The following is a 19365-nucleotide window of genomic DNA, read 5'->3' as shown; positions in this document are numbered from 1 at the left end:
ACTTCAGCTCAGGTCATGATTTCACAGTCCGTGAGTTCGAGCCCCGCGTCGGGCTTTGTGCTGACAGCTCAGAGCCTGGAGCCTGCTTCAGATTCTGTGTCTCCCTCTCTCTGACCCTCCTCCATTCATGCTCTTTCTCAGTCTCAAAAATAAATAAACATTAAAAAAAATTTTTTTTTAAATACAAACAAATATAACATCCATCACTAAGAAAATAGGTTTAAAAAAAATGCTGTGGAGCATCCACACTAAGAACACGAAAAAGGTTAAGAAGAATGTGGTAGATTTCTTTCATGGGCATGAATATAAAGTGTACCACAAAGCAGCTGCAGAATTCTTAGTACTTTTGTGCTGCAAAAGCTGGAGCCAGACATACCTTTTTGAATACTGGTACTATCATTTCCTAACTAAGTTACCTGTTCAAGATAATATATCCCCTCTTTTCCTCAGTATCCTCAACTATGAAACTGAAATGGTTCATGATGCCTCTCCTCCTAAAAATGTTACAGGGGTTAAATGGGATAATAAAATAGAAAGTACTTAGGTATGTAAGTAGTCAATATTTTCCAGGTTTTATATGTCATTGTGTTAAAACACAAAAAAATATATTTCTAAGCATTTATATAGGAATGCAAGTGATATTTTAAAGTCTGGAAGAATAAATGCCAAACTAGTTTATAGCAGTTCACACGGAGAAAGACAAGAGAACAGAAATACAGAGTTTCACGTAGATGTGCCAGTTCCAATTTTCACAATGAAAACACATTCATGCAATTTGTATGTTAGTGGTTAAACTAGCTCCACTTTTCCCCATCTCTTCCACGCTAATGATAAGCCAGGGCAGCAGTGGCATTTATAAATGTGATTAGTTGACCCACCCAGACATTAAACCCCAGAAGAGACAGAGAAGGGAGGCTAATATCCAAAAGATAAATTCCCAGCATTTCCCATGAGCAGCAAGTACAAGTATCACTTCCCAACCCCTCACAATCACTTGATTCGGCACTGATGCAAAGTAAAACAGTAAATCTCAGATACAAAAATGAATATAATCACAAATAGGTGCCAAACCCCACAAGCAAAAACTAGTTAATTGCCAGAATGAACAGAAAACATTCCAAAATAGTACATTAAATATCCTGAAAGTGTACTGTACCCAAGTTGATATAAGAGGAAATTAATTTTAAATATTAGAAATTCAAATCATGAGCTTCATGGACACAGCTAAAGTGAGACACAGTTAATCAAAACCAAATGCTCTCTCAAAATACTATACAAAGGAAAACAGAAAAGTTAAGAGAGATGGAGAACACACCCAGAAGCAACAACTTTCACTGAAGATGAATTTTAGGAAAATAAGAACTGAGAAGAAAAGAAAATAAGAAAAACCAATTCAGAGTTAAATTTAAAAATATATACATACTTTTTCCCTAGAACAGGGCTACTAATAACAAAAACAGACTAAATTAAAACAAGCAAAAAAAACTAACACCTAGACATACTGGGTTAAGATTTCAGAAAACCAATGAAGAAATACTAATAACTTAGAGTAAAAAAATCGTTTAACCACCAAGGAAAAAGAATTAAACTGACATCAGACTTGTCATCAACAATACTGAATGCTAAAATAAACAAGAGAATATCCTCAAAGTTCAGGGGAAAAGTTATTTTTAGCCTCGAATTCTACTGCCAGAAAAACTAGCAATCAACAGGATAGAGAAATAAAGATGTTATTTCTGAGCAAAGACTGAAGAAACAAACCCTTGCTAAAATAATTACACAAAGATATAGTACAGATACAAGACAGCAAAAGACCCTAAGAAATTGGAGGAATGCTCCAAAAGGAAACATCAATGCTCCAAAAAACAAGTAAAACTCATGGGCTGGCTGAAATTGAGGATCCATCACCTTCAAAATAAATATTCTGGAATTAAAATCTCAGATAACCATAAGATGGGAGTTAACAGATATATGGGTTGTGAAATGTAGGGCAAAAATAAAATTGTCAGCCTAAAAAAAGTATCAGGTTTCAAACTGGGTAAAGTGACAAAAATATCAGATATGCATTATAAAACAAGAGACACACCCCATAACAAAATAGCACAGAAAGGTTAAAAATTTAAAGGACAGAAAAACAATACACTATTTAACATGAAAAAAGGAATTCAAATAGAAAATCATGTAATTGGACAAAAAAAATATATTTCCTATAGATAAAAGGTACAATCTACTAAATTGTATCACTTCAAATCATATAAAGCAAAAACAGGGTTAAAAAATTCAGGAAGAAATTAATAAATCCACAATCAGGGCTAAACACACCAATCTACAGATGAAGAAAATGAAAGCAGTATAAACAATGCATTTCTTAATCAACATGCTAAAAAAATAGAAAGCTAGAACTGTATGTCCATCAAACCTAGAACATGCATTTTCCATGAACACATCTGACACACAATATTGATCACATATGCAGTGACAAGGAAATATTAATAAATTCAAAGACAAAAAAAAAATCACACAAGGCCACATTCTCTGGCCATAAGATAACAAAGTTAGATGAGCAACAATGAAATGAGAGGAAAAGGATCTCCTTATAAATTTAAAAGAGTAAAAACTCTTTTGGATTAAGGAGGAAATCATTAAGGAAATGACAGCCTTAAATGCACATATTAATAAAAAAAAACCACAAACTCAAAAATGTTAGTAAAGGAGGAAAAGTATTACAATAAAAACAGAAAATTATGAGAGAAAACTCAATAAAATAGCAACCATCCATAAAACCAACAGCCAGTTCTTTGAAAAAACCATTAAAAAGTGGAAAATATATCAAGGAATATCGAAAGAAAATATAATAAACAATATAAGAAATTATAAGAAAACATGTAACTACAAATATAAAGCATTACAATACATTGAAACAATGGTTCAAATATCCAGGTATATTAACGGTTATCAAAGGTGTGTGTGAAAAATACTGAGGGATTTGAACTTATGGAACTTATCAATAAATTTCATCAGTGTTAGGTGGCTGCCAGAAATGTCAAAACAAAGTTAAACTGCAGACCCGAAGCACACTGCCTAAGGGAAGAAAGACATTTTTTACTATTACATTTATTTCTGAGTGTCCCAGATAAAGAGGGACTCAAAAAACAGTAGGACAAAACAGGATGATCAGGCCAAAGAATGACCTAGAACAACGTGTTGTATGAGGAGTAGTTGGGAAAATAGAGGATATTTAGCCTAGAAAACACAGGTGAATTCTAATGGCTTTCTTTAAATAGCATTGGATCTATCATGTAAAAGAAATACAGAGAGAAACGGGCAGGTGGGCAGGTAGGCAGGTAGGCAGGCAGGCAGACAGACAGACAGATGGACAAATAGACGGGCACAGAAACAAAAAAATGAAAGGCCAATACCACCTCAAAATCAACAAATGTTGATTTGTTCAGATGCCCCCCCCCCAAAAAAAAAAGGAATTGCCTTATGAAATTAGAGACTCTCCCTTCTGTCATTAGAAATGTTGAAGCAGAAACTAGATAATTACTTGTCAGGAATAATAAACAGAAGATTCCTGTGAGAAGTGTGATGTTACTTGATCACTTAGGTCTATTCCACTTCCAAGATTTTAGTATTCTACACTGTTTGCTAATAAATTTTGTTACCTAAGAGGAACACAAAAACTAAAAACTCAAAGTTTATCCCAGACTTTTGAATCATTCACACTCGACTCCAATAGTCTCAAAGATTACACATCTTTATCCTCAAGACATTTATTACTGTCTTACATGCTTCTCTTTAGGGTTATTTGTCTATACAGAAAATACTCTTCCATGTACTTTGCTATGACCCCCAACTGAATATTTATTGAACTACATTCAATAAATTCCTCTGTTTTGGTCTAACTCCCTTGCCTCTTTACCTATAAATAAAACCCCCTCAGTCGGCCTCGACTATTCTCCTAATCTAACATTTTCCCAATTAATTGCTCTAGAGAAGTGTCAAAACTTCCCAAATGTTTCAGAGATGTGTGTTCTCCACAAGAGAAGCAAGCCCTTCTCCCAATCCAATAACCTGCAGCACATAAAGCAAAATTGGTATCTTTCTACTATAACCATTTCTCTAATCCTAGTGAAGCTGTTTACTGAGATGAAACACATACCCACAAACAAAACCTAAGCAACACTGTCAAAAGACAAAAAGAAATAGGTTGTCCCCCTGACGCATGAGTGTGTGGCTTTCATCCACACTCTAGCTGGCCTCTAGCTTTTAAGTACCCGACTATGTAGTAATAAATGACCAATGGCCTTTCAGAGAGTCTAGAGAGCTGGAAGCCCCATCTAAAACTAACACTTCTAGGTTGCAGAAAGATCCTGCTGTTCAACTTCTAGAGAGGAAGGCAAAGAGCAAACAACTGCCTAATGCCATCCCTTTCCTCCCTTACTTCTCTAAACTAGCCTCATTATCACCCATTGCTGTGTCACCTACTCACCCTCATCGCCCCAAATATATCAATCAGTAATACATTTTATCATTGGCCATACTGATATTAGCAGACACACATACTTGCATTTCTTTATAAACATAAATCTTTATGCCTTTATAGTATGGTTATATATTCTTTATGTTGTATAGTTCCTTATTTTTATTTAAATTAGATTACGGTTTTTTGTATACAATTTTTCAAGTATACAAAAAATAATATAATAAATGATAATAATTGCTTCTTGTGACCCTTCATCTAACTTAAAACATATTAAAATAAAACTTCTAATACATTCATTTTAGTTTCAGACTTAAATTCACTTTGTTAAAATGGTGATAAATTTAAGTATGTGGAAATGGAAAGGATAAAGGGAGAACTAGAAAACTTGACCATGTTATGTTCATAAATACACACTGTCTAATGTATGTCAATGAACCATTTGTGAAAACAGAAGCAGTCAGATTTTGATGATGAATTCAAAGTGGTACATTTACACTAAAACTTTATAGTTAGTAAGGTCATAAAATGTCATTTCTCTGTGTATACCAGTTGGTGTCACTACAACTGAAAACACAGTAACAAGACTATAATGAAAAGAGGTCTAAAACTGATTTCTATGTAATGTGAACATATTGTATGCATGAGTAATGTTCATATATGAAGCCCGTTAGTTCATTTCAATACAAACCTGAGGAAAATTATAAAAAGTGAAAATCATTTTTTAAAAGACCAAATCCAAATATGGTATTCTAAATCTCCTGAGAAATTTACATTAAACAATCTACTAACCTTGGTATGATTAAAATTAAAACCAAACAGAAAAACTTCCCAAAGGTGAGAGAGAGATAGACATAAGGCCTGAGGGGTCAAGGGTGGGAAGTGGGGGTGGTCACAAAGAAAGGACCTGAATCTCTTACCTGTGGGTAGCTTGATATTGTGAAAAGGGCTTCCTCTTCTGTGAACCACTGGTACTTAGTTCATTTGTATAAACATTAAAAGCTAATGCAGACTTCTAGAACAGCCTTCTTGAGCCTAAATTCCTTGCTTGGTTCATATTCATAAAAAATTAAAAAAAAAAACAGGCATACAGTAGATTGGCTACATATTAAAATTCCTTTCAAACAGTGGTTCACATCTGTTGTATAGTTTGTGCAGCAAACATCCCATTAACCACAAAAGCCAAAAAACGTCAGACAGTATGCCAATGAAGCTCACAGAACACACAAAGTACATCTTCCAAAGGACTGTTGCAAGTGAAGATGCCTAGAATCAGAATTCTTTTGTACTGCTTTCTATTCTGCCAACTATTAGGACTGCAGCAACTGTGTGCAGTTAAGTACCTCCCACATGTTACCCAATAGTATCAATAGGCATAAAGCTATAAAAGCAGAACTATAAGCTTTAAAGGCTTATAGCTTCTCATTATTGCACATATTGTCAGTTGTGGAGGTCTCAGTACTCTTATTCTAAAGCATCAACTCTGTTCTTTCAGTCCAAAAGGCTGAATTCTTATACATTCCAAACAGAAAATCCATGACACATATTATTTGCTGCCCTAGCACAGCCAGACTGCAGTTACAGCTAGCTGGCACCAGTAAGAACAATTTACATAAAGCAGTCCTCATTTCATGACCAAACTAAAGGAGAATACTGCTGAGTAAACCCTCCCCCATTCGTTCCCCAACAAGCACTGACTGGTTCTAGAATATATCTAGTTATGTATTTATCAATATGATTCAAACCCAGGTAATAAGAGAAAATCAACTTACAATTCTTATGTAACTGAAATTCTACTTCCACCATGCCAAAAATATTTCTAACACCCAGAGATATCCAAAAGCCTTAGTTTTTCTGTGGTATAGATCAATATGATTACATAAATCCAAGAATTGCTATTTTTAACAATCATTAAAAATACAAATTATAATTCACATTAGCTAAAAGCTGTCCTCATCCTACTCCACAGCCAACTTTCAAATTTTAACTAATAGCTTAAATAGTAAATGATCATTAAATACATTTGTTCTTAGAACCACACTGCTTTACATTTCACCAAATAATAAGACTTAATGCATCCTCAAGTACCACTGTTACACATATTTACCACTAGTTAATATTACTAAAGTTTTTTTTATAAACTCAGACATGGTAAATTACAAATATCTACACAAGAACATATTTTTTCAGTGGCACATTCTTGTTTAACCTAAATCATTCTTGTGCTGGTTTTAATGGCCAGATATGACTGAGCAAGAGTTGAGTCACTGTCTACGAAGTCCTTTAAATTTTTTTCAATAATTACTTTATGACCTACTAATAAATAATTCTATATCTTCACTTCTATCTTTCCACTTATTTTAGTGGCTATAAATATATTAAATTTCATTTTCAAATAAGTCTGGAAACTAGGTTAGTGCATATCTAAAATGATAATAAAATGAAAAGAAGTACTTAATATGCTAACTAGGGGTTATCCAAAATATGTTTATTTTTTAATCTTATTTTCAGCTGTTTTAAAACACTGTTCTTAAACTATCTCTATTACACAATAAAAACAATGGGGCTCTAAATTAGGGGAAAGATAAAGTTATCATATATCAACAGGAATTAGTAGACTTCTAATCCTAAATATCTAGGTTTTCTTTGATAAGCAATAATAGAGTTTCTCAAATATTCTCTTTTCAGAATCTGTGCTCCACCAGCAGCAGGAGGAGAAACAGGGGCAAATAAATATAAATAATATGGTATGATTCTACATAATATACACTGTGTAAGGAACATTTGGCCACTGATCATAAAATCTCAGAATTGGAAACCATCCAAGTATTGTATTCCTTCCAGTTTTAATTTTGTTAGATGTGTCGTCCTTCTCTCTTCCTACTTTATGCATCGAACTCTTTAAATAAAAGTACTTGAAAATCAAAGAACCTAAAATCATTTAGACCAGCATAAAATATAACGTAATTAACAACTATTTTTTTTAAAGCTGATTAAGTTAAACAATCACCTAACAGTGAATTAATCATAAGAAGTTAAATTCTCTACAACCTGCTTACTAAAGAACCAATAATGTTAGTTATTATTCTAGCTCAGTGCTTTGCAAATTAATAATGATAAATAACTAATGTTTTATTTCCAATCCATCAAAGATCAATACTTTTGTAAATACAATGAAAATAAATTACTTGAAAAGTGAAACAAAGAGGAGGTATATAAAATATATGCCTCGATTATTTTTATTATTTGACACAAGTGACATAACATTACTTTATCAGATTGATATAAAAATTTCTAGACACTCATAACTTCAGCTCTAATCTCATGGAAGACCAGAACAAACAAAAACTAATCTGAACTGACCTTGAACTGGTTCACAGAGCACATTTTGGCAATGTTCACCTAGCTATTCACTACCTATTCTATCTTACCCCCAGGATTCTCAATCTCTTGGTACTTTCAACTACTCATATTTAGTGTCTATCTTCCCATTTCTCCTGCCCCAATGTAAATTCCTTGAGGCCAGGGATCTTGTATGCCAGACATCAAAACAGTGCCTGGCAAATAACAGGTACATAATAAATACTTGTGAAATTTGTTGAATCAACTGATCAATTCACAATCCATTTTTGTTTTCACTCTATCATGCTTCCTTAGCACAAATAAGAATTCTTACTGTGTCCTCTACGAGCTCTTTAAAGTCCTCTCTTTGAGATTTAAACACCTTACTTTCTGGCATTTTTACTGTAAATCAGCCAGACCCCTAACAACCCCTTACCCTAAAGATCATTTTCTAAAGTATCCAAGTAGTCCAGATTTCTCTCCAATTACATAATGTTTGAAAAACTAAAACAAAAACAAAACAAAACCAAATGTGCCAGAGGGAACCTCGTGAAGAAAAAGTAACCGATATTTACTAATAATTTGTATCCCACACTGCACTATGTACTTTATATATACTATGCTCATTTAAATCCCAATATCAAGTCTGTACGGTAGAGACTTTATTCCCATTTTAAAGATAAGAAAACTAAAGTCTGAAAATAAGCAATTAGCTTCATCCCATAAAAAATAATGCATAAGACTTATTGAGCACTTATGATAGCCATTATACTTTGAGCATTATATATATATTCCTCATATAAACTTCTAACTAGTCAGTGAAAGAAAATGAGTTCACTTTCACTCTGATCGCAAAGTCTGTGTTCTTCCCTGACTCCTTATCTAATCCAAATCCAACTACCTCTCTCATTTCATGGTTGCAGAATGGTATAAGAGCATAAGTAATTTATCCAAAACTATACAATTAATGGCAGTACTGGACAAAAATAATCATTTCTTGACTTCCATACTAATAGCTTCCACTATGCATGCCATGATACTTCTTTGTCAGCAAAGGAAAGCAACAGGTCACATGACTCCTGAGTAAGTAGCACCTGGTTTACTACAAGGAGGGTAGAAGTCCTTTGGCAGATGCAGAAGCCACTCCTCAAACATGGTATTAAAGTCCCTCCTTTCATTAAACTCAAAGGATTCACTGAATCAGTAACATGTTTTCATCATTTCCATATGCACACATTAATGACTAAGAACAGACTGTTACAAATTACTAATAGAGAACTCTGTGGAAGTTCTAACCTGAGAGATTTAAAAAAAAAAAAAAATCCCTTATTTGAACAGACTTTAAGCTTTCTCCCAAATCACTATCTCTTTTTGAAGTGTGAAGAGTTAGGAAAGCAGGAGAATAAATGTTTCCTGTGCAAGTTAAATGCTTTTGTAATTTCCACTAAAGTTTCCTCTCTAACTTAAAGCCATTTTCCAGAAAAGAGTAACATTTCCCTAGAGTTAGCAATGTCATGATATTACATGAATGTTAATAAGTTGGCTTTCGCTCTGGAAAATGTGAAATTCAAAAACACATCAAATCATGATCATAAACAACCATGTTTTCTGGATCATTAATATAGTCTCAAAATAGTTGAGACAGTGAATGTTATATAAACAGAAGGAAAGTTTTAACAAAAATAAGTCTACGATGGCCCTAAAATTAGTCTAGTGCAGTTAAGAAAGCTTTCTACTAGCAACTTTCTCATTTTAAGTGATAAGATTTTTCAACTCAACAATTTAAACAAAAATCTTTTATAAAATGTATTTTATTTACCTGGTCAGTAAACTGTATATCTTGAATATATATCTTAACTTTTTCTTTTTTAATATCATTAAAAACATCAAAATGATAAATTTAAAGAAAAGAGGGCTTATTATCACACTAAAAGATCTCAAGGTACTCCTGTTTCTAATCAGTATTTCTTTAATCTCTTCACTTTCATTCTATTGTCACTTTTTGCTAATGTCCCTGGATCTCTTCAATCAGCACCACCGTACTCTAATACAGAAATCAGGACAAGGCTGAAGATTAGCAAACGTGCCACACCTTCTAACGAATAAACTGTCTTCACATATGTGGTCTTTCCTACCAAGTAATGAGGGCTAGATTTTACTTATGTTTACTTTCTTCTAGGTTAAAAGCTACATACTAAATATAAAAGGCTGTCAACAACCTGTCAAATAACTAGGATAGGGATTTAAAAGGAGTTTACAGGGGCCCAGCAGGTAATGTAATTAGTGAATAGGACCAAATGTGAACTATATAGTCCCTATCTGAAGGGACAGCAGCTACTCCACTGTAGATTATTTTTCTAAAGCAGAAATACATTGTTAGCAGTGCCCATTTTTCAGAGATGAGACATCCAGATTTTTGCGTAAAATCTGACAGCTTTAATGACTGGACAAGTAGGACAGCGGCTAAAGAATAAAGTCTGTCAGCTGCCAATTTGTGGCTACTGAAAGAAAACTCTACTGTTAAGATCCTCACGTATACTGAAACACAGAAAATTCTAGGCCCTGAATTCAAATCATCTCTTCAGAGAAATTATTTTCTCAGGGTATATTTGGATTCAGCCAGACTAGAATTGAAACATTTCTCCCACTTACTCCCCTAATTCTGTAATGTCAACATTCTACATTGGCTTTACTTAATAAACATACCTGGCACTATCCACATACAGCAAAAGGTGGCTAATTTATGTAACAGAATAGGACCAGTAGTAGAAACATGAATACAACATATTACCAAGTGGATGTGGATGTACTAATATTAAAAACTTTTTTTTTTTACATTTATTAATTTTGAGAGACAGAGACAGACAAAGCATGAGCAGGGGAGGGGCAGAGAGAGGGGGAGACACAGAATCCGAAGCAGGCTCCAGGCTCTGAGCTGTCAGCACAGATCCAACGTGGGGCTCGAACCCATGAACCATGAGATCATGACCTGAGCCGAAGTTGGATACCCTACCGACTGAGACACCCAGGCGACCCTGGATGTACTAATATTAGTCAGCACTTCTTGCTTCTGAGTATGAGCTATATGAGAAATTTCCCATACGGTTTAAACATGCCACATTCCTTGATCCAATCACATTTAATAAAGTACAGGACATCTGAGAAGCAAATAAAGTAGAAAGCATTCAAATATTACTGGAAAATTAGCATGCTGGACACTTGTAAAGTATTTTATGGTACTCTTCAGAAACATTATATAAACTAATTCTTAGCCTATTCTTGCCAAATAGATAGGAATTTTTTCCCATTTTACAGATGAGGAAACAACAGTCAGAAAATGGAATGAGTTGGGGCGCCTGCGTGGCTCAGTCGTTTGAGCGACAGACTTCAGCTCAGGTCATGATCTCACGGTTTGTGAGTTCGAGTCCCGCATCGGGCTCTGTGCTGCAGAGCCTGCAGCTCAGAGCCTGGAGCCTGCTTCTGATTCTGTGTCTCCCTCTCTCTCTTCCCCTCCCCCCCCACTCATGTTCTGTCTCTCTCTGTCTCAGAAATAAACAAACATTAAAAAAAAAAAAAATGGAATGACTTGACCAATATAAGAAGAAAGTAGTAAAAACAACTCAAATTTAGGTTTGAACTCTTCATCATGTTCTTTCCACTACATCAACATTTTCCTTAAAGGCTTATACTAATGAAATGGCTTAGGAAAAAGGATAAACAAATAGGGAGCTAAGAAGTGACAAAATAATAACACAAAACCTTAATTACCCAGCTCCCAGATTTATTATGCCTTCAGTTATTCACCTAATAGCTAACCTGGAATTCAGCATAGACAATTTGAAAACTGTCACCAATCCCAAAAGTAATAATCCCATTGAGGTCTAGTTTATGCTTATAGTTGCAAAAATGCAACATGGCAGGGAAAGAATTAGGAATATCCCAAGCAACCACAGTGTTCCTGTTTCCCCATGTACAAGTAATAATCAATGGAGTCATCTTGCAGAGAGTAGAGATAAATTGTATAATCCACAATAGAAGGCAAAAAGAGTAGACAAGTGAAATTTCCCCCAAGGTCCCACTCTGAAGATCAACATCAGTTGGTCAATAATTTCAGCCTCACAAGTTTTTCTCTAGCAATAAACAAGAACAAACTGAGTAACTGGCTTGGACTGTATGAAATATTTGATATACAGTGAGCTGTTCATTCTATGAGAGGCATAAAAATAATAATAATGATTAAGGGCATCACACATTCACTTCCTGTGTCATACTCACTCTAGGGCAAAACCTTACTGAAAAGCATGATGGATAAAATCTCTCTCACACACTGAATTTGTTCTTCCTCTCTTTGGGGGGCAAGCTCATATGACTGTATTTACATAAAGTAATGTTCCAATTATAAGAATCCACCATATCACATAAAAGAGTCCTAACAACTTCACAAAATAATAAGCTAATGGAAGTGAAACAAATATGTTAAAGCTGTTAATGAAACGGAGTGATCCCAAATATACTTTAAGCCACTGTATAAATGGGCAATGATTAAGTTAGGAAAAGCAATTATTTTCTTTCAAAAAAAAAACAACAGTAGAACAAATATAAACATAATTTTGTGGCAAGGCAGCAATTCCAAACTGTTAAACTGTGCAAATATGAAGAAAAAGAAAAAAACATAACATATGTTCTAGTATACTGAATCCTACAGTCCCTAGCACCTGGAGTTCTATAAAGAAGCAACCTAGATCCTAACATTAATTGATTATAATTGTCATATATCATCTGGTTTCAAACTTTTGTTTTCATCATAACAGCCTAATTGCTCTCATTTTATTAAATAAACTTACAATAAATAAATGCTATAAACTTAAATTATAAAATAAATACAAAACAATAAAACACCATATGTATCCCTTTTAAATACAGGGGTCTTTCATAAGAATTTAATGTGCAAAAAGTTGCTGTTTTTGAAAAGTTGCTCTATCTAGAAAGTTCAAAACTTACTGTTCTATGTCATATTAGTCAGGGATATATTCATAATACTCTAAACAAAATTAGAGAAATGTACTATACCATCTATAAAAAAATTTTAGTAAGTACCACAATTTAAACATTAGAACTTAAAGTGTAACAGTTCTGCTGTCTGAAATATATGAATAAAAACTTCATACTCTCTGGATCTCTATGAACTTATCATATCTCAATAAACATTTCTACTTCAGAAGAATGTTAAGAAAGCTTTTTGCAAACTGTGAAACTAAATTTACAAAATCATTGAATTATATTATTTTTAACAATACCACAGGTTTAAACTAAGGCTAATGTGGACATCAGCAATTAATATCAATTAACTAAAACAACTGAGTATTTCTTTCAGCTCTGTTGTATTAGAACACATTAGCTAGAAAAAAAAAGGGGGTATCCAGAGCTAGATGTGAACTTGTTTCTAAACTCAAAATCGGAATCTGAATGACAATTTAAGCAAAAAGTAATTAGCATAAAAAGTTATCACCATTAAAAATATGAAAGAATTGAATGACCCAGAGGAGGCAGCATAATGAGAAAAAATTGGAACGCACTGTACAAAAAAAAGTCTAACAGTGCTAAATTTTTTTTTCTTTCTGTAACTATGACTTATATTCAGAGAATTAACATTCTTCTCAGAAAGCTACCAAACAAAAGCTCCAACACACACACACACACACACACACACACACACAGAAAAATCTCACTCTTCATGTAAAACAAGGCTTATTTATGGCTTCTTTCCAAAAAAAAAAAAATCTATTCAGAAAATATATTGTTTTTAATTTTTACAAAAAAATATCAAGCAAACTAAAATATCTAACACAAAAAGAATACTAAGTTAATTAGGGCCAGAAAAGCACTACTGTGGTGATCTAATGTTCTGGCAATGACAGAACATAAGATGGTGAGAAATTACAGGAATTTAACCTTTGACCTCACCATCCTATGTACTGTTTCCATAAAAGAGGCTTAAAGCAAACATTTCAACTTCTTAGCAAGCTCCAAGTTCACCTTGCTATATAAACTCAGTAAAATTTTTTAATTAAAATGTTCAAAGATAAAGAGTAATTGGTTCTTACCTCTGGTCCTGATGCATGTGCCAAGTCTCCTCACTGGCATAGTTGCTGCCTAAGCAGCTACAAAGACTAGGTCAGCAGCCATTTTGAGACAGCTGCACTGTCTCAGTTGCACTAAAGTGTAATTAAGATGGCTGCAATGTGCACTCAAGAACTCACACAGTGAAAACTCAGCTATGTATCAAAGAAAGCCCCTCCCACTTTTTCAGCCTGCAGGAAACTGAACACAGACAACAGCTAATGCATATACTGCAACAAACAATGCAGCTGCTTAGGACACAGAAAACAGAGAAGGCAGCAAGCCAGTTTTGTAACACAATGCCTGCGAATCCACCCCGACTTGCAATACAGACTTTGGGCACATCCAGATCCCAGACAGCTTGAAGTCCATGCCACATATTAGCAGTTACAGAGATAGAGCCAAATCACACACAGCAAACATCAGGGAATTCGCTTGAAAGAAAGCCTCCATTTCAGTCCAGAAAAAAAAAGTCCTCTCAAGGCCCCCTTTTTTTTTTTTTTTGTCTTTTATAGTACTTTTATCACAAAAAGAGTGCCAATTTTTAAAATTTCTGGAAAATTAAGTTGTTTAAATCCTGATAGTCAATTTCCATTTATAGAAGGCTAATTATTCTCTTTTTCCCCACAGAATCTAAGCCCCAAAGTACTCAAATCTAGCAGAATGGTTAAAGCTTGCAGTCAAATTTTTGAATCTTGACAATAATTTTAAGTAATCGCTGGGAAGAGACTAGAGTCATTAGAGCTACAATGACAACAAAGCTTATTTTGAGTCATCAGCTATAAAGATAAAAACAATTTCTTCTCTTTTGTAGTCCAGATGGCCACAAAGACATTTCCAGGTGAGTGTTTGGTCCCAGGGCAAATTAAATTTCATGCCCTGCCACAGACCTCCCAACATTTTAATATGGGTGAAAAACAAATAAAAATAAATAATGTAGACACCCCTGGAGGAAAAAAAGAAAATAGGGAGAACAAAGGGGTAAAATTCAGTCAGAAAGTGGATATATAAACAAGACAAATTTGAGCGAGATCCCAACAAATCTGTCTTGGCAGTAACCTACCCATCAAGAGAAGTGAAGGACAAGAGCACAGAAAGAACCTGTGTGCTTGATAGATAGCTCACATCATCTAAGAAATCCACCTTTTCCTTCTCTTTTCCTTGGTTAAGCTTCCTAAAATCTAGCTGCCCTATGTGATCTTGTGTCTATCCACCACTAGATGTAGGGATTTATTAAAATTCATTAAGGGTGCAGGGAGGTAGAAGGGATATATTCAAAAGGCGATTGGCCCCATAAGTTGATGATTGTTCAAGCTGAGTGATGGGCACATGGAGTTGATTATTTCATTTTATTTCTGTATATATTTAAATCTTCCCATAACAAAAGTTTAAAAATGAAACAAAACTATTCAGCTTTTTAAAAGATCCCTACTTATTCTCCATTAGTCAAATTGGACGATGTACGTAAAAACTGCTTCAAATAGTACATTGGGGGAAAAAGGTTACATTTAACCAAGCCAGATTAATTCTTCAAAAAAAAAAAAAAAATAATAATAATAATAATATTCTCTGAGGATGGCTCAAATCTAGTTGCTAAAATCAAGAGACTGGTAAACTGTGAAAGATTCAAACAGGATAGACATTACTGTGGCACTGAAATGTGACTAAGGTTAATGTCAAGACAAAATAGCCAAAATTTTTAAAGCTGTTGAATGAGCAACTTCTAATATTCAGGAAGCAGATTCTTTTGGAAGTCTGTTCTACAAAAATTTAAATTATGTAACACACCCTCAAATGTACCCTGTCCCATCCCCTCCTCCCCAAGCCTCCCCTGTCTTGCCAAATACTTTTCCAATGTAAATCCTGACTACTTTTTTCTCAGTCTAAGCTTTTTGAAGCAAGCTAAGTTGCTGGCTATTACTATTAGCTATAACAACTCCTTTTCACCCAATTTAGACTTCAAAATAAAAGACATAATCTACATTCCCTCATTGTACCAATCCTCCTCCAGCCAATACAATCATTTAACTACCAATGTACTAGATTTTCTCTATTATCCCAAGGCACATTAAAAAAAAAACAAAAACAATAAATATACTGATTATCTACTTCACACATGAGACTTTAGAAAACAAAGCAGTAGGGAAGTACGTTAATATAGATCAAATCTTCAGATGAGTTTTACATGCATCATTTCAATTAATTCTCACACTAATCCTATGAGGTTATGTTACTTCCAACTCATGACTGAAAACAACAGGCTCAAAGATTAAGTAACTTCACAAAAGTGCTAAGAGCTGAAATCCATCCTAGACTACACCCAGTCTGAGCCCATGGAACTTCCATCACCCATTTCTTCCTACATTGGTTCTGTTTCTACACATCATGAAAATAGTTCAGAAAAGAAAAATACTTACACTGTTATTCAGATAACTGTTGCCACTGCCCATATGTTTCACTCTATCCTAAAGAAACTATCCTAGTTCACCCAATAAATCTTACTCGTGATTCAACCTAAATTATCTCATCAGTAACAATCTTTTACTTATTCTCTTTTCCCCTTACAATACCCATCCCCCAAGCCAGCTGTAATTTCTCTCTCAAGATCTTTTGTGCATACCATCATTACACTTATCACATTTCATTGCTTATATCTTTATACATGAGTTCCTAAAGGACAGAAATTACATCTTATGTCATTTCCCATTCACTTCCATAGTGTGAAACACAGTATTTGTTCAATAGACGGATATTGAGCTGAAGTTAATTCCCAGTGTTTTCATTTCTACTATAAAAATCTCAGAAAATTCTACATCTTTAAAACGTTCATTTTCAGGAGTTCAAATCTTACTTTCTAGGAAAAAGAAGTCAACTAATGAGTCAACAAGTTTTTAGCCTTGTCGTAAAACACCTCTGTACTTAAAACTCAACATAGAAAAAATACCTTTTGTAGAGCATTGTCCAGTTTTTAGTGTTTTTATAGGATCTACTAGGTGCTCAGAATAGCTGAACTATGAAAAAAGCCTATAGAAAATTATGGAACATAGGTATATTATTTACTTTTACGTTTTCAAATTTTACTAAGAATACAGCTTGACTTTTATGTCATACAAGAAATTTGCTTTAAATAGGATAAGTCCTAATGAACCCAATTATTGTTTATTTGTAAAAGCAAACACATTTCAAAGCTACTTCAAATATTAGGTAAACATTTCCATGATTACTCAATGTTTTATCTCTTTCTAAATAAAAACTAGCACTTTTCACATAATTTTTTCATTTCAGTCTTAATCATGTAAAACAAGAGTACCAAAATTTCAAATTTTTATGAGCAGAGAATGTGACCATTTGCTATGGGTTGCCCAAGCAACAAAGAGAACTGGAAGAGAATAACTGTAATTAACTACTATAACCTTTTATATAACATATACCATACTATTACAAGATTTTACATATGCAAAATATTGAAGATTCCATAGAACCTAAATAACAGGTTTCACTATATCAAGTAAAAAGTAAATACACTTTTATTTAACTAATATACTTCAGTTACATGTTATTACCAATCTTACGTATGCTAAAAGAGAAAATAAACATGAGAATGGTATTAAGACAATGAAATGAAAACACCGTAATTTCCCTCTCTCAAAGCCCACTAAAACTACAATGAAGGTAGTTTTTGAAAGCATAAATCCTTAGGAACAAGGAGAAAAGTAAAAAAGAAAATAGCTAAAAAGATTTGGAAAGATGAAAATAAGCAAAACCACTGGTAACTAACTTACCAGTTCCCAAAACATCATAGTACATGCTTCACTGGGGACAAGAACCAATTTAAGTTACATGGCGGCAACTTCAAAAGACATAGCAACTAAAAGAACAAGGACGACTGGGACGAAGGGAGCAAACAGTAAGGCTGGTATGACTAAAAAAGGGAATACTAGTGAAAGCTGTTTGCAAATCAATAAGATACCATCGATATCCTTACCACATTCCACTCAATACCTCCTCTCCAGAGTCCTAGCAAAACTATGAAGGCAACATCCACAGTTAAAAATGAGAGTGGCATACCAAAAAGAGAGGGACTAAATGCTGGCTGCAGAGACACCTAGTCCTTTTCTTCCATTAATCTTCCAGAATGCTACCAATCAGACCCTTATTCTCCACATAAGAAAATGAAAACGGAGTGTACTTAAAAACCACAAAACACAAGACTGTAAGGTCTTGGGAGCTCTCAAAACCACCCCACACAGAAAAGCCTAAAAAGCTTAAAAGCTGACAAATTTAGATATTCTAATCAACTTCTTAATTTTCCACAACAGCCAGGCAAGAAAAAAAGGACAACTGAGACAAGTCTCACATGGAAGACAAAGACCAAAAACAAACCAAAAAACAAACCTAAACAAAAAAACTCACAAAGACTATGCAAGAAAAAAAACTTCAAAAAAATTAATATTCTCAGATAAGAAAAGATAATACAATCATATGTCAATAATAGAATACTAGGGGTTCCTGGCTGGCTCATACAGTAGAGCATAAGACTCTTGACCTTGGGGTTGTGAGTTCAAGATCCATGTTGGCACAGAGTTTACTTAAAAAAAAAATAGACTACAGGCTAAAACCAAAAAGTAGAAATTAAGAACATAACATAAAAAATGAAAAACTCAATAGAAGAACTGGATGACAAAGTTGAAGAAATCTAGCTGAACAAAAAGACAAAGCTGTAAATACGACGGAAAAAAAAAAAATCTAAGAAAAGTCAAGTACCCCTCCAAAAATTCACATTGGAATGACAGAATGGAAAACAACTATCACCAATGAAATCACTTAATAAAAAATTCCAAGACTGAAAAACAAGAGTTGCCAAACTGAAAGGGCCTGATGAATTCCAGCAAACAATGATAAACATATCCACATCAAAGAATTGCAGTGAAATTTCAAAACACTGAAGACTAATAACAAATTCTACAAGCGGCCAGTGAAGGGAAAATCACAAATAAGAATGGCTTCAGATTTCTCAGCAGTAACAGAAGCAAGAAGACAATGGAACAGTGCTTTTAAACTTCTGAAGAAAAATATTTTCCAACCTAGGTTTCTATACCTAGCCAAACTATCAATCAAGTATCTAATATACAACGATAATTTTCAGATACATACAGTTTCACAAAATATACTTCCCATTTACTCTTTCTCAAAAAGCTACTAGAGAATACGGTCTTTTTCCTCTAATGAATAAACCAATAAAAAGACATGACACATGGAAAACAAGGGTGCTACACAGACAAGGGGTAAAGGAAATCCAAACATTGTGAATAAAATTCTAATAACAGCAGTGTATACCATATGAAGAGAGCAACTAGACCAACAGTTGGTAGCTACATGCTACCAACATGTAGCAATGAGACTCAAGAAACAAAAATGAG

General features: G+C 33.9%; 1 protein-coding gene across 4 annotated transcripts in view; it reads right to left on the bottom strand.

The window, feature by feature from the left end:
* Positions 1-19365, bottom strand: part of ATF7IP (activating transcription factor 7 interacting protein) — a 124832-nt gene that overhangs the window by 94032 nt on the left and 11435 nt on the right. For 3 of the 4 annotated variants that reach the window (XM_049625096.1, XM_049625097.1, XM_049625100.1), the window contains exon 1: positions 13930-19305. The exons of the other annotated variant lie outside the window; for it this stretch is intronic. In XM_049625096.1, coding sequence (XP_049481053.1) covers positions 13930-13946 — 17 coding nt within the window. In that variant the 5' untranslated portion in view covers positions 13947-19305. Of the gene's footprint in view, positions 1-13929; positions 19306-19365 lie in introns of those variants that run through there. 4 annotated transcript variants of the gene reach the window in all.

This window comes from Panthera uncia, chromosome B4, assembly GCF_023721935.1.
Source record: "Panthera uncia isolate 11264 chromosome B4, Puncia_PCG_1.0, whole genome shotgun sequence".
Taxonomy (NCBI): Eukaryota; Metazoa; Chordata; class Mammalia; order Carnivora; family Felidae; genus Panthera; species Panthera uncia.
The sequence above is the reverse complement of the archived record's forward strand: the minus strand, read 5'-3'. Positions and strand labels throughout refer to the sequence as shown.